Source organism: Nyctibius grandis, chromosome 24 (assembly GCF_013368605.1).
Source record: "Nyctibius grandis isolate bNycGra1 chromosome 24, bNycGra1.pri, whole genome shotgun sequence".
Taxonomy (NCBI): domain Eukaryota; kingdom Metazoa; phylum Chordata; class Aves; order Nyctibiiformes; family Nyctibiidae; genus Nyctibius; species Nyctibius grandis.
In genome coordinates, this window is record NC_090681.1 from 2854047 (window position 1) to 2870834 (window position 16788).

Sequence of the window (16788 nt, forward strand, 5' to 3'; positions counted from 1 at the left end):
TTATTTTCCCTCTCTGAAGGCCCGAGCGGCAGCTGCCGCGGCCGCCCCCCACCTTTTGTTGTGCTAATTCCCCAGCGAGGGGGGAAGGTGGGTGCGTGGCCGGGGGTTGGGGAGTGCAGCCCCGGGACCCCCGGGCCGTGCCGCGGGCGCTGCCCGGCGCAGGGGCCGGTCCCGGACAAAGGGCCGCGGCCCCGGGGCCGCCGCGCTCCCGAGCTGCCCTGCGCCCAGGAGATTCAAACGGCGGCCCCGCCTGCCCGCGGCGGCCAGTCTGCCCCGTCCCCTCCCGGCAACAGGCGGGGCTTGGCTCTCATTGGCGGAGGGAGCAGAGAGCGCGCTGCTATTGGCTGGAGCAGGGTGGTGTGGGGAGGGGGAAGGAGGGTGATGGTGTTATACGGAATAGGGAAGCGGCCGCCATTTTGTGTGGGAGAGCGAGGGGAGCGGCCGGCAGTGGAACGGGTTGGGCTGTGCCGTGCGGAAGGGGGGTGTCGGAGAGCAGCGGCGGAGGAGCAGCGGGGTCGGTTCCTAAAGGCCCGTGTGTGCGTGTGTCTGTGCTTGTGGGCGAACGAGACGGACAGAAGTCGGTAAGGGAGGAGCGGTGCGGAAGGGCCGGGCGCTGTCGCCGCCATGTTGTGCTCGCGGGGCTGCTCCATTGTTGGGGGAGCGGGGACGGGGGTTCCCGGCTCCCGGCGGGGTCTGGCGGGACGAGGGAGCGGGGAGGTGTAGGTAAGAGAAGAAGGGAGGAAGTTTGGAGACGAACAGATGGAGCTCTGGCAAGCGCCGAGCCTGCGAGGGGCGCTCCGGTGGGAGCAGACGGCAGCTGGGGTTGTGCTGGTGACTTTACCTCGGCCCTTCGTTTTAGTCGCAGTGAGGCGAGAGCTCGAAATGGAGATGGGCGGCTCTTCTGGGGAGAGAGGAACTGGGCTGCTGGTGGTCTGAAGAGTGACACATCGATTTGGGGGAGGTGAACAGATTGGAGTGCCTTAAGATTAAAATTTTAAAGGGAGAGGATGAGCCATAGGCTAAACAGGAAATTATTGTAAGAGTTAATAAGGAATTACTTTGCTAACGAAGGTGAAAAAAACAGCTGACAGAGTGGAAACGGAGCTCTGGTGTAATGGCTGGAGGAGGGTTTGGGGGTGCGACTGGTTTCATGGGAAGTGTGGGGACACTTGGGGACAGTTTCTGTGCGCAGCGGTTCTGGGCGGTGCTTTCCTGCCCTGGTCCCACAGAGCCAGGCGGGTGAGTTCTCACCGGGTGGCTTTCAGGGAGGGTTTCTTTGTGCTCGAGACTGATGCATTGAAGCGGTAGTTCCCTAAGAGTTCATCCCAAAGTATTTTCCATTGTATTTGACTTTTTTCCCCCCTATTAAAAAAAGGATAAGGTTGTTGCTTGCCTCTCCTTAATTAAAATATTTAAGATATATATAGCATGATAAAAATGCTTTTCTTTGTGAAATGCTAAGTATGGTGGTGAAGTTTATATAAATATGCTGTTTTTTTTTCTTTAAGTTGGAAGCATATTGTCGTCTTTAACAAGTAAGAGACACAACTGACTTTATGAATTTTCTGAATTATTTCAGCTTGTTTAGATACGTTTTTTAATTTGAAAGGGAAACAATTGTTTCCTTAACCTGAATTCAGACTTCTCATTTATGCAGTGGGACTTCTCCCTTGGAGCTTCTGTGCCGAGAATCCGATGTTGGGCTCGGCTTCCTGGCTGAATACAGCAGATCAGCCCATGAAAACTTCTATTCCCAGCCAAAGGAAGGAGTCCAGCAAAAGGCAGCACCTACTTTTTCAGGCTTGGAAGCAAGAAAGGGGACAAGAGTTGGGGAGTGTGGAATCTGAGAAGACAACTGAAAGGTACATGGGGGTGGGAGATGAACAGGAAACTGTAGGAGAGTCAGCATGAAGGTGCCAAGCACTTTGTGATAGTATCTGGCTGTCTGCTGTGGAAGTGCAGTTACAAATGGCTGCTTTGCATTTGAGGTTGTTTTCAGTTCACTTTGGGTTTATCTTGGACTTTCCAGAAAGACTGGGGAGTGGCTTTATGAGCGCAAACTTTTCCCAGACCTTTAGGTGTAACAAGCTTGGCTTAAATGTCTTCAGAATTAAATACTAACACCTTAAATTTGGCACTATATTTTGCAAGCAGCGTGTCTTTCACATTCTTCCAGCATATTTAGTAGTTGCGCTGGCTGGAGGACCAGCATTTTCATAATGTAGGTAGACAAAGCTGTGACTGTTGATAAGGGGACTGGGGTACAGTTGCTGAAGGATGGGCTGGTACATGACGTGCTGGTCAGCCATCAGCAGCAGAACTGTTACTCCTTGTAGATTCAGTAATCTCCCACTTGGAAGATATGCTGCATTATAATTCAGTTCTCATGAGTGTGTCAGCTAAGTTCTTAGGTGTTATGGAAGTGGCATCCAGTAAAGGAGAAGAAACACTACTTGCAATTGATGGAAGTTTTGGTTAGATTGATTTCAGTCCCCTGGCTTAGAATCTAGAAAGTATCTGAAGTAGTTTGTTTAAAAAAAAATAGTAGTAAGGCAAACTCCACTGACTTTTTCCCCCGTTTGTACAGGTGACATTTAAGTTGAAGATGGGTGGTGGAGAACGATTCAACATTCCAGTTCCCCAGTCTAGAAATACCACCAAGAACCATCAACAACTTAAAAACAGGCAGAAGAATAAAGACCAGAATTTGCAGATGAAGACCTACATGAAGAAAGAAAGAGGACATGGATGCAACTCGTCATCTGGTGCATGGCAGGCCATGCAGAAAGGGGGAAAGAACAATGTTCATTTCCCCAATAATCAAAATTGGAGTCCTGCTTTATCGAATCGCAACCTGTTTTTCACACCTCAAACCAATCAGAACTACGCTGGAGCAAAATTTAGTGAGCCACCCTCACCAAGTGTTCTTCCTAAGCCACCAAGCCACTGGGTACCTGTTTCTTTTAAACCTTCTGATAAAGAAATGATGACATTTCAGCTTAAAACATTACTTAAAGTCCAGGCTTGAGATGTAACTTTTCATATTTTTAAAGTTATTTACAGGGTTTCAAATTTGAGAGTTGTTATTCCTAACTCCAGATGCACAGGTGTACAGAGCTACGTGTTCTTGCTGCATGTAGTGAGTCACCTGGAAGAGAAGGGTGGAAGTTTACATTCCCCTCATGTTTTACCTCAGAAGTTGTGTGCTGTGTTCACTTCACTGTGAAATAAGTATTTTCTCTATAATGGATACAATCAAATCATGAGCAGTCACCATTTATTGTGTTTAGTGTAAAGAGTAAATGGGACTGTCTCCCAAAATTAGAATCATGACTACTTTTTGGTATAGAAAACCAGCTTTTACCTAACTTTAATGCAGCATTAACTGGAAAAAAAATGCACTGAAAGCTTTAGTCAGGTACTTTGCTGCTTTTCAAACTTGCATAAAATTTGCTAGTTAAATAAAAACTCTGCAGAGCAGATTTGTGAGCAGAGGACACCTCCCCCCGGGCACTAGGTGAACCAGATTATTCTCTTGTTTATACCTGTGAGCTTTACTTGGCACTGCTGAATTGCTGGACAAACATTTCAAGCCTGTGACCAAAATTGAGATGTAGGAAACGTATTGGTGTGTGTTCTTGAAAGGGTGGAAGAACACATGAGGCAGATGGTGATTGCTTCTCTCCAGCTCTAGCAACACTTGTGGGGAATCTCAAGTCAGACTGTGCCAACTAACGACGCTGCATTGCCAGATGACTGCCAAAAACCTGAAAAATCCTTTGTATTCCGATGGCACTGATAAGTTCTAAAATAGATTTTTATATCAGTTTTTTAAATCATGAAAAAGGTGGACTAGTTCCTTAGGCTGGTCTTAAATTGGTTACCCTGTAATAATTGTTTTAAGTTACAGTAGCTTGTGGCAGGAATTAAAACGTTCTCATAGGGAAGACAGAGCCATGTAAATAAATGTAAAACTTTGTAGCATATGTAAATTTATGCTGGGCTTTCCTGCACAGAAGTATTTTTAGTACAAAACTGCTGAATGTAAGATGACCATGTTGAGTACATGGCCTGATTTTTAAAAAAGATATTTTGTTAAAAAAAAAAAAACAAAACAGACATTTGTGGCTGTGCCCTTGCACTTAACATACAGTGAATATGCACATTTCACTTGGTTGTGAGCTCCTTTTAAAGTAAACTCAGTGCAAAACAGGCTTATTTAGAATTTTTTAATAAAATGAAAAAATTAAAAAAAAAAGCTGCTCAAGTTTAAGATACTTGTGAATGTATAGGAGAGGTGTGTATTAAATGATGAAAAAACACTAAGGTGTTCAAAATGCAATCAATGTTTTACAAGAAATGCAGATGCAGTTTGGGTGCTCCATGAAGCCTTTGTAACTTGTTTCTGTTTCTAAACCGAATCAGTGCTACCCCCCTGCCTTGTCCCAGTATGTGCTAGAATGTGTCAACTTCAGAGTGGGGACGGGGCAGCTGCAAGCTCTTAGTGCTGTCACCCTTCAGTGGATCCCGCAAGGGAAACAACTGAAGTGTGAGAACACGATCCAAAGTTATTTCCAAATACAGTAATTACTGAAAAAAAGTGCTTTAGCTTTGAAAGGGAGTGTTGCAGACTGAAGTGTTGGAGATGTCTTTCTGTACATTCAAAATGCATTGGCAGCTGGCTGAATGTTTACAATCTCTTGCTCCAAATCAGATGAAATATTGGCAGTCTTTAAACTTGGGTCTTTGTGACCTGGACCTTCACCAGTGTGTGAGCTGTATCCCAGTTACAATCATGTATACTCGACTTCAAATTGTCTATTACTAATGGTGTGTGTACAAATTGGAAACAACAAAAATTTAAATAAACTAAACTTTTCACCCCCTAAAAGCATCTATTTATTTTAAGGTGGTAATGGAAATGTGGGATTACATCTTTTTGGCAGCTCAAGGAGTTCTATAAAGCTCCGACACTTCAGAAGACTGATGGATATATTTAAATGCCCCCTTTTGTATCCTTAACAGGTAAGAAACTCGTAATTACAATTATCTCTATCTGGTAAGAATCTGGGCTAGAGGGAGCTCCCTCGGGTATTCGGTGCTTGGTGAGCCATCTCCACCAGACTACGGCTGTGTTAATTAAGTCAGAAGGTGCTCTCAAGTTATAGTCAAAACTTGTACATTTTATTCCCAATTCACAGGGTTATTTGCACAGATGGAACACAAAACTCAAGAAGAAAGGATGTGTATGAATAAAACATCAGCATCTTTTGATCAAACACACTACAGGGTACATAGTCTTCCCTTCCTATCATAGTCTCATCAGTAAGAGCATCTTTAGACAAATATTATAGCAATGGACTACAGACTTTTAAAGCAAGTTACAAGATAAATGGAGAAAACCAGCAATTATTAATGGGTGATTATGTCCTAAAAATGTGTAAATTTATCCCTTTGTACTTCAAAAGGTTAATCTGCAACATCCCTGCCAAAAAATCAAGTAGCAGTGCTGCAATGTAGATCAATCCAATTGCCCTTCTCTGAACATATTTCAAGCTGTTACCCCAGACTAAACAGTAAGAAAAAAAAAAAAAAGCTCTTTCCAAGAAGAGAGCTCAAAATAACATTGAAATTGAAAATTTCCACTTTCAATAAAGCCATTATACTGTACATTTAAACATCTTTAAAAGACATAGAAAGGATAACATTTAGCTTTCAGAGACCACTCTATTATAGTCCCTAATTTAAACACCCAGCTACTTAACCACTAAATTTAAGATTTTTAATTATCAGTTGGGTGCGTGGACTTGTGGTGAAAAAGAAGTTCCAATAGAGCCTTCTATTACTGCTGAGATAAATCAACACGCTGCAGATACTTTGGAGCACAGCCGTTACTTTCAGCAGAATTTTTACATGCTACTTCAATTCTACAAATTTTGCAGGAATGACAAAATCTAGTTTACCACAGAAAAAAAAAACATAATTCCCACCATTCTTGAGACTCCAAAAGAAAGATGCCTACACACGATCTTTTGTAGCCTGCGTATGTTCTTGCATTCCAGCTGTGCATAACCTGCAGGTAGCTTGCACAAGACAGGCCCCTGCTTTTTTTAGAGCAGGACTAGGATACCTGCACCAAGGAAGGGAGGTGTTATCTAGATGGGCTGAGGCTTGACTTGCCTGAATGCGTAAACATTCCCTGCCCTTTTGGCCACATCCTGCTAACTCGTCCCCAACTGAAAGGCCCACAGAACAGCTTCTTCACAATTTTTCCATGGGAGCAAGAACTAGGACAACATCTTTATTCATGCACTCTTGAAACATCGTGGGTTTGTGTTCGGCTTTTCTGGCTTGTTCATATACACAAGTCAAGTCAAAGTTTAGTCCTACCTCTGGGAGAGAAAGAAAGAACCATCAGAACTGTCAGATACTACATTATACTCGCAATGAATTGGATTTTCAAGACAAAAAAAAAATTTAAACTGTGCTATACATAAATGTTGAGGCACACAATAAAGGACATGCTGACAAAATAGTTAAGGTATAGTTACTATTACGCTGCAGTCTCAAATTAGAACCTCAGCCTGGACACAAGGATGTTCTCCTCCCTCCTCCCCACCGATCCAGCTGTAATTCTGGCTGGACTAACGTGACATTAATTACAGCAATCCCTTGCAGGCTGCTGACAAAAACGTAACCACTCTTTCCCACGACACAGTCAGGTGGACCACTTTTAAGTAGGATTTTAGTTATGCAGACTATATTCATTTAAGAGAGTTGAAAAAAGGGTGGGGTTTGCTGCTGTTACAAGCAGAAAGCTGCAAGATAATCCCAGCTCAATTTACAGAGTGTAGGAGTGGGTTTATCAAAGCAATTAAGTGCTTTTCAGAGCTGTTTTCTTTCAGTGGCATAAGATCCACCAGTTGTATATACAAGTGCCAGGAGGCAGCTTGATTTCTAAACATCATCAGCAAAGTTTTACCACCTTCTAGAGCACCACTGCTGGCATAATTTTTGATATGGCAAACATAAATCAATAAGGTGATACTAGAAATTTGGGTCTGTATGAATCTTTGATTGCTGATTTTAAGTAGTTCATAACCTGGCTAATAATATCAGAATTATAACCATAAGGAAGTCCATCAGAAATAAAGTTAATGGAAAAGAAATTTCAATATATTCAGCTAAAACATATGCTTATCATTGTTATCATAGTACCCCTTTAAAAATGTGAAATGATATTTATTCAGACATTAAATGATAAATTCCTGACTTTACTGAAATACCGTAGTAAGGATTTTACTCCATAAGGGATGTATAGCTCTATTCCTAACCATGCTCTGGAGTCAAATTCTAAAGCTACAATAATTCCAGTGGATCAGTATTTCCTTCATTTTTTTTATTACAGCATGTTTGCTAAATTTACAGCAAGCAGAAAATAAGCTGGGTCTTTAGTTATTTTGATCAAAACATTGATGTTTTAAAGGTAGTACACAATATTTGTTAAAAAGAACATATAAAAATACCTTTTTAGAAGCCTCTATAAGAAAGGAAATACAAAGTTTAATCCCACAACTTTCCTCTGCTAGAGCTGCACGCTACTGCTACAGTTTTAAATAGACTTTTTGCTGTTTTTAAACTATACATCCAGGAAAGTCTACAAAATTAAAGGAACGTGCATATAAATGATTGCATAGCAGAACATGAACATTAACTGCAAACAGTAAAGAAAAAGTTAGAAATACTATCAAATGTACAAAGAGTCTAGAACCAACCCCCTAAGCACGTTCCACTGCCAATATTTAAAAGCCATCTGCATTTCTTCAAAGGCCCTGCTGAAAACACTAAAACCCAAACCTAAAACATTTCTCTAAAGAGGAACTTTTTGAAATCAATGTCTTTATATGCTACTACAGAAGACAGCAAGGAACACGAGGTGTGTGATGCTGGCTTTTGAAGGTAAATAGAAAAAAAACAATGCCAAAAGCCATTTTCATAACAAAGTATCTTGCCTTCTAGAGAAATACTGGTAAGATTACACACTGGTTTTGTTATTTTTCACATTCAATTTACTAAATATACTGTATTAGTGATAAACTAAATAGCTAGAGATGCAGCTCTTTGTTCATATCCAACTTCAAACATTTGTTCTTAAGTAAAATGAAATCTTGTAACCAAACCACTATCCGTTCTGAGGAAGAAGTGATTCAGACTTGCTTGACCAAATACTTTTTGACGTGTAAAAGCAAGCCTTTGTTACTCAAGAAGAGAGATGGCTACAGTTTTATACCTATGAATACACCAACTAACCACAGGAGTCATTGGCATAAAAGTTTAGTTCTTATATACTGTACACACACAACTCGAAACAATCTACTGGTATCTAACAGCAGGAAAACTAAGCAATTTCATGGTTAACTGCTCACTAAAATTTAGAATAGATACAAAAACTGCATAAAATGTACACACAACCTAATATTTAGTTGCTCTGCCATTTGCTGAAATCTGAATTTAATTTTCCATTTCAAGGTGGTTTTTTTCGCCCCCCTCACACATTTAGTACTAGCAGCCAGGTCAAAAGCAGTGAAGCCTCTCTCCTGACAAGTCACGATACTGCACAATCTCAGAACGAGCTTCCAAGACCAACTCTCTCCCCATGTAGTACATGCAATGTTAGTACCATCTCTCTGGATGGCAGGGTTAAAGAGAAATCTCAAAAACATCTCTCCATAGAGCTCCATTTACCAACCTACTCGTGTCAGTGGGCATGGAGAACACAGAAACCTGCCTCTGAACAATGGAAACATAAAATTGCCAGTCTGCATTTCACAGCGGTCAGTGTTGCACTACAGCTGTCCAGTTTTCTGTTTTATCACAAAGTTTTGCATTAAAGAACAAGTTAAACAGTTGGTTTAACTGTTCAGCACAAACTGGTACCAATTTCTCTATGGTATGACATTTTTAATAGGACAATGTTGCAAGTTACGATCAATCAAGTCATCACCAATACCTAAGCATTAAAAATGCAAATCTTTACAAAAATATACATAGAGACACCACAACCAAATCAGTAGCTGCCCATGACATTTAACCAAGTGGACATTCTCTCTCTCTCTTTTTCTCGCTCGCTCTGTCAGTGGCTTCTCAACACTGTTTTGATTTTAACCATTGTTGGCTACAGGGAAAACTGACAAAGAAAATATTTTTTAGCACTGTTGCAACATCATATTCCTGATAATTTAAGTAAACTGAACTGTGTGTAAATGAATCTTACATGCCTAAAACCAACATGGATACACTGTTAGTGGCCACTGGACTTGGGACTAGTCCATGACCTTGATCTGGATTTTGACCTAGATCTAGAATGTGATCTTGACTGTGATTTGGATCTAGCTGGTTCTTTTTTTCTCGACTCCTTTTCATATCTTGAGCTGGACTTATAGTGTGTTTTAGAATCTGTTTTAGAGGTGCCTCTAGATTTGGTGTGAGATGCAGACCTAGACCGTGATTTAGCCTTCATTTCTTTCTTGGGCTGTGACTTGGATCGTGATCTTGAATTGGACTTAGATCTTGAAAAAGATCGATTGCGGTGTTTGAACCTATCAGAATAAAGGGGAGAGAGGAGATTTGAATGTAAAAACACTATTCTTAGACATCTAGTACATTAAAAATTGTTTACCGTTTTTTGCAGGAGAAACTTTTTTTTAAACCTATAGTTAAAGGAATATAGTGATATAGTTTTCAATTTAAAGGGTGTAAAAAGTATTTTACCTATCATTGTCCGAATGGCTTCTGCTACGACGAGGTCTTCCAGTAGGTCTACTGCTAAAAAGGTACATCAGAAAAAGTAAACGGTGACAAATACCTATGTATGTATTCAAATACTTAACAAATTATTTTTCAAGCTGTGCATTTGCTTTTAGTTATTCTTCAATGAAGCACAGAATAATTTCATTCAGTATTTCTGATTTGATGCAGCATGCAAGATACGTAACTCCCACAAGTAATTACAAAGTGAGTATAGAAACAGATTATTCAAAATTTTAACTATTAAATAGTCAATGTGGTGTTTCTCCTCCAACAGACTGCTGTGCAGTTGAAGCCAAACACACACTACACTTACTTTCTGGGACTATACGATCTTCTATAGCTGTAATCAAAAGAACGACTTCTAGACCGTCTCCTTTCGTAACTCCGACTTCTAGATCGCCTATATCTGTCATAGTCATCGTAACGAGAAGAACTGTATAGGTTTCTCCCTTCCTTGGCTTTCATTTGATTTGGTGCTGTAAAAAATAGCAATATTTAACATTTTAAGTTTAAAAAGATGCTGTACTTTCCCTTTTGTGACACTACTAATCCATATATTTGGTGTTTAGCAGAAAACCTAATTCATAACTATGAAAAGGACAGATGAGAGATTGCTGTATGCCATTTGCTTTTTGCTGCTTTAACCACTGGACAAAAATTAATGCAGCCTTGTGGGCATTATAAATCTAGGGGGAAAAAAAACAAACAAAAAACAACCCCAAAAACTAGTAAGGCCTAATGGTCCTTAAAACCAGAACACAACTGGCTAAGGTGATTTCAGGCCACCTGGAAACTGGTATGACAGGCCAAACCCATGACTGAAACATTCCAACATTCCTGAATTTACCCAAAAAGTGAAAGCTAACAGGGAATTAATTAAACACCCATTTGCTTGACTACACAGCACCACGCATTACACCTGATCCACAGTCGTCTTTAATGATTACACAGCAGCAGCAGTGGATGCCACACAAAGAGAAGTTTGATTCAAAAAGTACTCCCTGCCAGTACAATGATGCACGTTCACTCTGTAGCTTAGTTATTAAAATAATTAAGAATGAACTTATTACAACTTATACAACCTCTGTTGTATTTTCTCTAAGCAGCATAGTTATCTCTCCTTTGTATTAAATCCCATTCTCATTCAAACCCAAGACCATGCTCAAAGTTTTTTAAACATATCATGCTGTAATGAACACTAAACGGCTACAATTGTTGTTTTAAGTGCTGCAGTTTACAACACTAAGGTAGATTTTGTTAATTTTTGTTCAGAAACTTAGAAGGAATCCCAATGTTTATATACAGGACAGAAGCTTGTCCTTCAGAGCATATAATGTCCATTGACTTCAATAAAAGTTAAATGTGTGCATTTGAGGGAAGCCTGGACAGTGAGGTTGTTTCTCTGATAGCTTTAACTGAAAGATCTTTAAGGCATTTTTATTCCCAAGCTGGACATTATATATTATTATAGTATTATAGTCCTGTTTTAGATCAACAGGTATGTGTTAGGTTTACCAATAGCATGTTTTATTTTTATTTAATATCACTATCTATATATTAAGAATATGCATATGAATAACAGATGGAAAAGATGTAAGTTCTCTTTACAATTATCTGTTCAGAAAATAAGACTGCTGTTCCATGTTGAATTGAGATACTGTGAAATTTACTTTTATCCTGAAGCCAAAGGAAAATGAAGACGTTACCTCAATCCTGGAAATTAGACTGCGCTGGGAAATGTCAACACAGAATCACTAATATGCTTCAACCCATATAAACATTGCACCACATTAAAACTGGGCTCCTCGTTTTGACAGGGAGAATTTTTAACTGCGTTTCTGTGAAGAAAGCTTGACAGAGCTGACAGAAAGCTCTTAAGAATTTTCAGCTAACAGCAAGAATCAGATTGTGGTAAGTGACCGTTATACGCAGTTATCTGTTTTTAATTGAGTCATTAATAGTTCCTGGATAAAAAGCAAAACATCCACATACTATTTATATACAAGTAAGAACATATCACAACAGTTAATAACACACGTAATGTTGCCTGGCACTAAACATTAAGGCTAAAATCACAGTCTGATGAAATACATGCAAGGCACTTACTCTTCCGATCCCCTTGTGCAAACTGGATTTCTATTTGCCGACCACAAATCCACTTTCGATCCAAATTATGGAGAGCATCTTCTGCATCACGGACATCTTCAAATGTGGAGGGTGTTAAGGTACTTGGGAATTTGAGTAGTTTACAGATTTGGTATTTGAAATTTTGAAAAAAAATAGTTATTTTCTAATTTCACAGGTTTTTTTTGTTTGGGTTGTTTTTTTTTTTTTTTAAGTTCTTTTGGTCATGCCACAGTACACACTAGTAATATTTAATTAACCACCAGCTGAGAACTCCTATAATAAAATTAAAATATCATAATATGACCACGAACTTATCCATCAGCAAGCAACTACTATGTGGTACTCTAACTTTTTTCTTCTCCCACTTGTACTTATGCAAGGAAAAAAAACTGGTATCCTTTTCAAAATACATTTGTTAATGGTCATTCAGTTCTCTCCACTACGTTGACTTTACTAAAATTAAACCCTAGTTCTGAAATTAAGTTAGGCATACCAACAGTAAAAATTAACACGTGCCTATTAATTTTAGAATTGGGATGACGCTTTCCTTTTTTTCACCAACTGATTTTAAGTTTAAATTATGTAATGCCATGGACACGTATACAGACCTTCAACAGTCTGAGATAAAAGCGTACACTGAACCCCCTACACTATCAGTCAGGTCAGATGTTCAGTAACAGACATTACTAATTTTAATCCACTGAGTAGACTGACCACTGCTGTAATTCACACATCTTCCAGCTATGTGACCTGAATGAACAAATTGCCTTTCTCCTCGTAGCAACCCAGTTCATCAGCAGCATAATCTATGCAGAAACTAAACTACCATGCTGTAGGTATGTATCTTGATAAACCAAGAACGAATGCACTTTCATTCAAGACCACAGTTACAACAGCACTCACGAGAGAAATATTACAGGTTTTGTCAATGGACTAAACCAGAATCATTCATCAAATTACTGCTTACGTGACAAACAGAAGAAAAACTGTTATTCTGTAGGATACATCAGGTATGACTCCTTTAATCTTGGCCACCATTCAACTTCATCTTGACCTTTAACTCTTTAAGTGCTTGTCAGAAGGACTTGTCATGAGATGCTTGGCCAAAAATGACAGATGGTTTTATCTTTTACTTTGAAAAACAACCTTTTCCCCCTTTTGTAGATAAAGCGAAGCTTTGTCTCCCATTATGGCTTGTCCTTCTTCCAGCTTTTCTTTATTTTTTCTTTTCCCAAACTCTCCCTTCTCTTCAAGCCTGATCCTTAAGAGGTCTTTGGCTTGTCTACTTGCCTTAATTGTTGAACTCTACTCTAAAGGTTCTTTCATGCTTTCTCTTTGGGGTCGCCATTACTGTACAGCTTTACATTCTGAGGCAACAACAGAGGACAGCAAATTAGGGGACAATATTAAAGAAAGAAGTTCACCTCATTTTTTACACAATCTGATTTTGATCAAGTGATTCCAGTTTCCATTTGTTAAATTAACAATGAATACCAGCCACAGTTTGCTAAGCACAGGTTTACTTACATACCAGTGATAATAAAAATGTGCTAGACAATTTTGAGTCAGCGATAAATTTTCATTTAAATCATATAGTATTAATCTCAGTGACATAAGCAAGCTTTTATATTACTGGACTTGATTTAAGTTTTGCAAAAAGGCAAAGAACAATTGAGAGAAGTTAATCTTCCAAAATAATGAAACACCACAACATAAGTAAGACACTTATTAGATACAACACAAAAGTAAACTGCTTTTTCATTTAGATTTGTTACCTCTTACACAAACTTGAATTTCAAACTTCAACACCCCTCACTAATCAGCCATCTGAAGAAAGGATATTGAACATAAGCAAATCCTCTGGGACGACGAGTGTAGAAGTCAAGTGGAACGTATACATCAACTATAGGCCCGTAACGACCAAATTCACGGCGCAAGTCTTCAGACCTAGAATATCACAAATATCTTGTATGTTTTTTCACTATGTAAGGTGTTACAAAACATCCACCAAACAAAAAATAATAAAAAAAAAAATTAAAAATCTCCAATCAATACGACCACCCATCTTTTTGGAAACAGCTGGCAGAGGATGCATGTAGCAAAACATTTTTTGGGGAAAAAAATGTTTGAGTGGTTCATTGTTGAGCAACACACTAGGCTTTTCTGAAGCACTGAAGACTCAGGATGCTTAAGATCTAGCCTGGCATTTTGAAACCAGTGTTCAGCATAACTCTACAATAGAAGTGTAACCTCAGAAGTGATACATATTAGTCATTCAATGCGGGATGTACTAGTAAAGGTGGGCAGAAAGTGAAAAGAAGGATCTGAGAATTATTGTTATTCAAGTGCCTCATGTAACTCTTGACAATGCTTTTGCACCAAGCAAACATCAACTGTAAGATCCAAAGAAACAGTACGAGAATAAACCAGTCGCACAAACTCATTTCCATAGAACAATCAATACTTACAACCACATCAAATAGAACAAAACTTGAGTGAGCAACCACTCCTGCCCTTAGGATAGCTTTTCCAAAGAGGTGGCTTTAAGAGAGCTGAGCACAAAACCGTTCAACAGATCTGTAACTACACTTGGAACAACTACCATCTCCTCAACAGAGAGGTTTCTTAATCACATCAGCTTCTTTACATGTATTTTCGTGTCATTTTAGGACAATAACCTGTATGAGAAAGACTGATGTAATACCATATTTATGTGGTATGAGAGAGTTACTACTATTCATTTCTCTTTCTCATGCGCTGGGAAAGAATCTACACTGCATATAGTCAATGACAGCAGAAGGGAACGACAACAACCAAGATCAAGATCTCACAATGAAACCACCTCTAAGAGGAATGTACCGTCTCATCACAAGCTTATGGCAAAAGCCTCAATAGGACCCACATCACATTAAAAAGTTTGGAAGTAATAGTCCTCCCTGACTGCTCTTACACTAAAATAAACTACCAGAAAGAGGAAAGAAAAGTCACTAAAAAACCCAAAAAAATTAATTCGAAGCTATTTACATTTTTGACCACAATAAGGTTCCTAATTCATTCCATCGTGCCCATGGTACTGTTATTTACTGAACAACTTTGGTGCAAGCTGTCCAGGCAGCAAGTCTGAAAACTCATGCTTGCATTTTATACAACTAAACCTTACAGGGACTTCCATACAAATTCTACAATTAACAACATTAAGAGTGCTCTAACTCACATATACATTCTATACTAATATGCTCTGTAAGTGTTTCACAGCTGATAAGCACAAAAGGGACACGATAAACTGCAAAAAAGAAACGGAGAAATTTACAAGTTTACTAAAAATATCCAAGCAATAAATAAGAACCTGTGCAATACACACTTTTTAATTATTTCAATTCGCTATGAAAAGTTATTTCACTAAGTTGCTGCACATATTTAGTCCTCATGGAATTTTGCTACAATTATTACTGAGAAATACAACACAATTATTACTCTATACCGAGCGGCATAAGAGGACACGGTGCATAACAATTAATGCAGCAACATTCCACCCGAACTGGCAGCAATTACCATACTAACGGATCGAACTATGCCAAGAATTCTGGGGACACCCGCAGCAAACGCGCTTTTTTTTTTCCCTTCTAGTAACAATCGCTGTATTTCGAAAGAGCATTCACAACTCCAGCGCCTGCTGAGCACTGCCAAGGGGCGCAGGCGGTTATATCCCTGCGGCGGGCACGCAAATCCCGCCTCAGTGTCCCGCTGGACAAACTCAAACGCGGGTACGCGAGGTTCGCTTTCCTCCGGCCCAGCTTTGTTCTTTCTGGAGGTTGTTTTGAAACCGAACCTCGTGGAGAGGAGGGAAATGGAGCAGCATCGCGAGGAGGGAGAGGAAAATGGAGAAGGGAGCGGAAGGCAAGGCAGGGAGAAAGGTAAAGCAGAAGGGAGCAGGCCGGCCTCGCCCCCTCCCTCCCCTCGCTCCGTGAGGGCCCCCGCGCCCCTCCGGCGGCGGCAGCCCGCGCGGCCTAGCGAGCCCGCCAAAGCCTGCGCAGCCCCCGCGCCCCGCTGGCGCCCGCCCCCACTCACCGGGTGTCGTCGGCCACGTTCCGCACGAAGAGCGAGGTGTTGGGAGGGCGCAGGTAGCGGGACATGGCGGCGGCGGCGAGGGGGGCGCGGGGGAGGGAGCGAGCGAGCGGCAGGGCCCAGGCGCTGCGGGGAGCCGAGCGGCTGAGGCGACCCTCCGGAGCTGCACGCAGCGCCACGGCCGCCCGCCCGCCGCCTCTCGCGAGACTTCCCGCGGGGCTTCCGGCGAGGAGGGAAACACGGCGCGGAGCGGGGGGGGCGAGACTGTCGGCGCCAAAAGCGGCCCTGCCCTCAGTGCGCATGCGCCGTCGGCCCGCCGAGAAGGCGCGCATGCGCCGTCGGCCCGCCGAGAAGGCGCGCAAGCGCAGAGCTCGCCCGCCGTCACTCACAGCCCGAGCGGGAATGCGGCCCCCCCTTCCCCGGCACGGCTTTGCCGCCCGCGCATGCGCATTGCTCCTCCCTCGCGGCCGCTGGGTTTTCCCGCCGAAAAAGGGAGGAGAGCGCGAGCGGCGCTCCTCGCGCGGGCAAGATGGCGGCGGGGCCCCCGCTGTGAGGGGAGAGGTGGCTCACGCAGTCACCCCTCACGTGAGGGGAGAGGTACCTCACGCAGTCACCCCTCACGTGAGGGGAGAGGTGTCTCACGCAGTCACCCCTCACGTGAGGGGAGAGGTGCCTCACGCACTCACCTCTAGGTGCTGCGGCTCACTCCTGTGCACTCGGGCAACACAACAAACTGACGCAGCGGCGGGTTGGGGTGTCGGGCTCGCTGTGTGAGGCCTTTTTCCG

The 16788-nt window shown here is 41.5% G+C and overlaps 2 protein-coding genes across 8 annotated transcripts; one reads left to right on the forward strand and one right to left on the reverse strand.

The window, feature by feature from the left end:
* Positions 1-399: 399 nt before the first annotated feature.
* PNRC2 (proline rich nuclear receptor coactivator 2) lies at positions 400-4891 on the forward strand. 2 transcript variants are annotated; one of them, XM_068417672.1, is made up of 4 exons: positions 400-581; positions 860-961; positions 1658-1862; positions 2588-4891. In XM_068417672.1, exon 4 carries the CDS (start codon positions 2606-2608, stop codon positions 3026-3028), a length of 423 nt encoding a protein of 140 aa, XP_068273773.1. In that variant the 5' UTR covers positions 400-581; positions 860-961; positions 1658-1862; positions 2588-2605; the 3' UTR covers positions 3029-4891. The 2 variants fall into 2 exon arrangements, with proteins under 2 accessions (XP_068273773.1, XP_068273772.1); XM_068417671.1 differs by lacking the exon at positions 860-961.
* A 271-nt stretch (positions 4892-5162) lies between these two features.
* On the reverse strand, positions 5163-16227 carry SRSF10 (serine and arginine rich splicing factor 10). 6 transcript variants are annotated; one of them, XM_068417668.1, is made up of 7 exons: positions 16006-16226; positions 13778-13884; positions 11917-12018; positions 10124-10286; positions 9772-9825; positions 9498-9599; positions 5163-6392 (listed from the first exon to the last, which is right to left on the reverse strand). In XM_068417668.1, the coding sequence occupies exons 1-7, from the start codon at positions 16068-16070 to the stop codon at positions 6374-6376; spliced, it is 612 nt and encodes a 203-aa protein (XP_068273769.1). In that variant the 5' UTR covers positions 16071-16226; the 3' UTR covers positions 5163-6373. The 6 variants fall into 6 exon arrangements, with proteins under 6 accessions (XP_068273769.1, XP_068273771.1, XP_068273770.1 ...); XM_068417670.1 differs by lacking the exon at positions 9498-9599 and having other exon boundaries at positions 9772-9822; positions 16006-16225; XM_068417669.1 differs by lacking the exon at positions 9498-9599 and having other exon boundaries at positions 16006-16225.
* Between the last annotated feature and the right edge of the window lie 561 nt (positions 16228-16788).

What these genes read in the sequence shown, in the direction of transcription:
- PNRC2 (XM_068417672.1), top strand. Translation starts at nt 2,606, where the DNA reads ATGGGTGGTGGAGAACGATTCAACATTCCAGTTCCCCAGTCTAGAAAT.
- SRSF10 (XM_068417664.1), bottom strand. Translation starts at nt 16,070, where the DNA reads ATGTCCCGCTACCTGCGCCCTCCCAACACCTCGCTCTTCGTGCGGAAC. An exon ending in AGGATTTGCTTATGTTCAAT is followed by an intron (nt 12,019 to 13,777) that starts ATCCTTTCTTCA and finishes CACCCTCCACAT; the next exon opens with TTGAAGATGTCCGTGATGCA. An exon ending in AGATCGTATAGTCCCAGAAA is followed by an intron (nt 9,826 to 10,123) that starts GTAAGTGTAGTG and finishes GTACCTTTTTAG; the next exon opens with CAGTAGACCTACTGGAAGAC.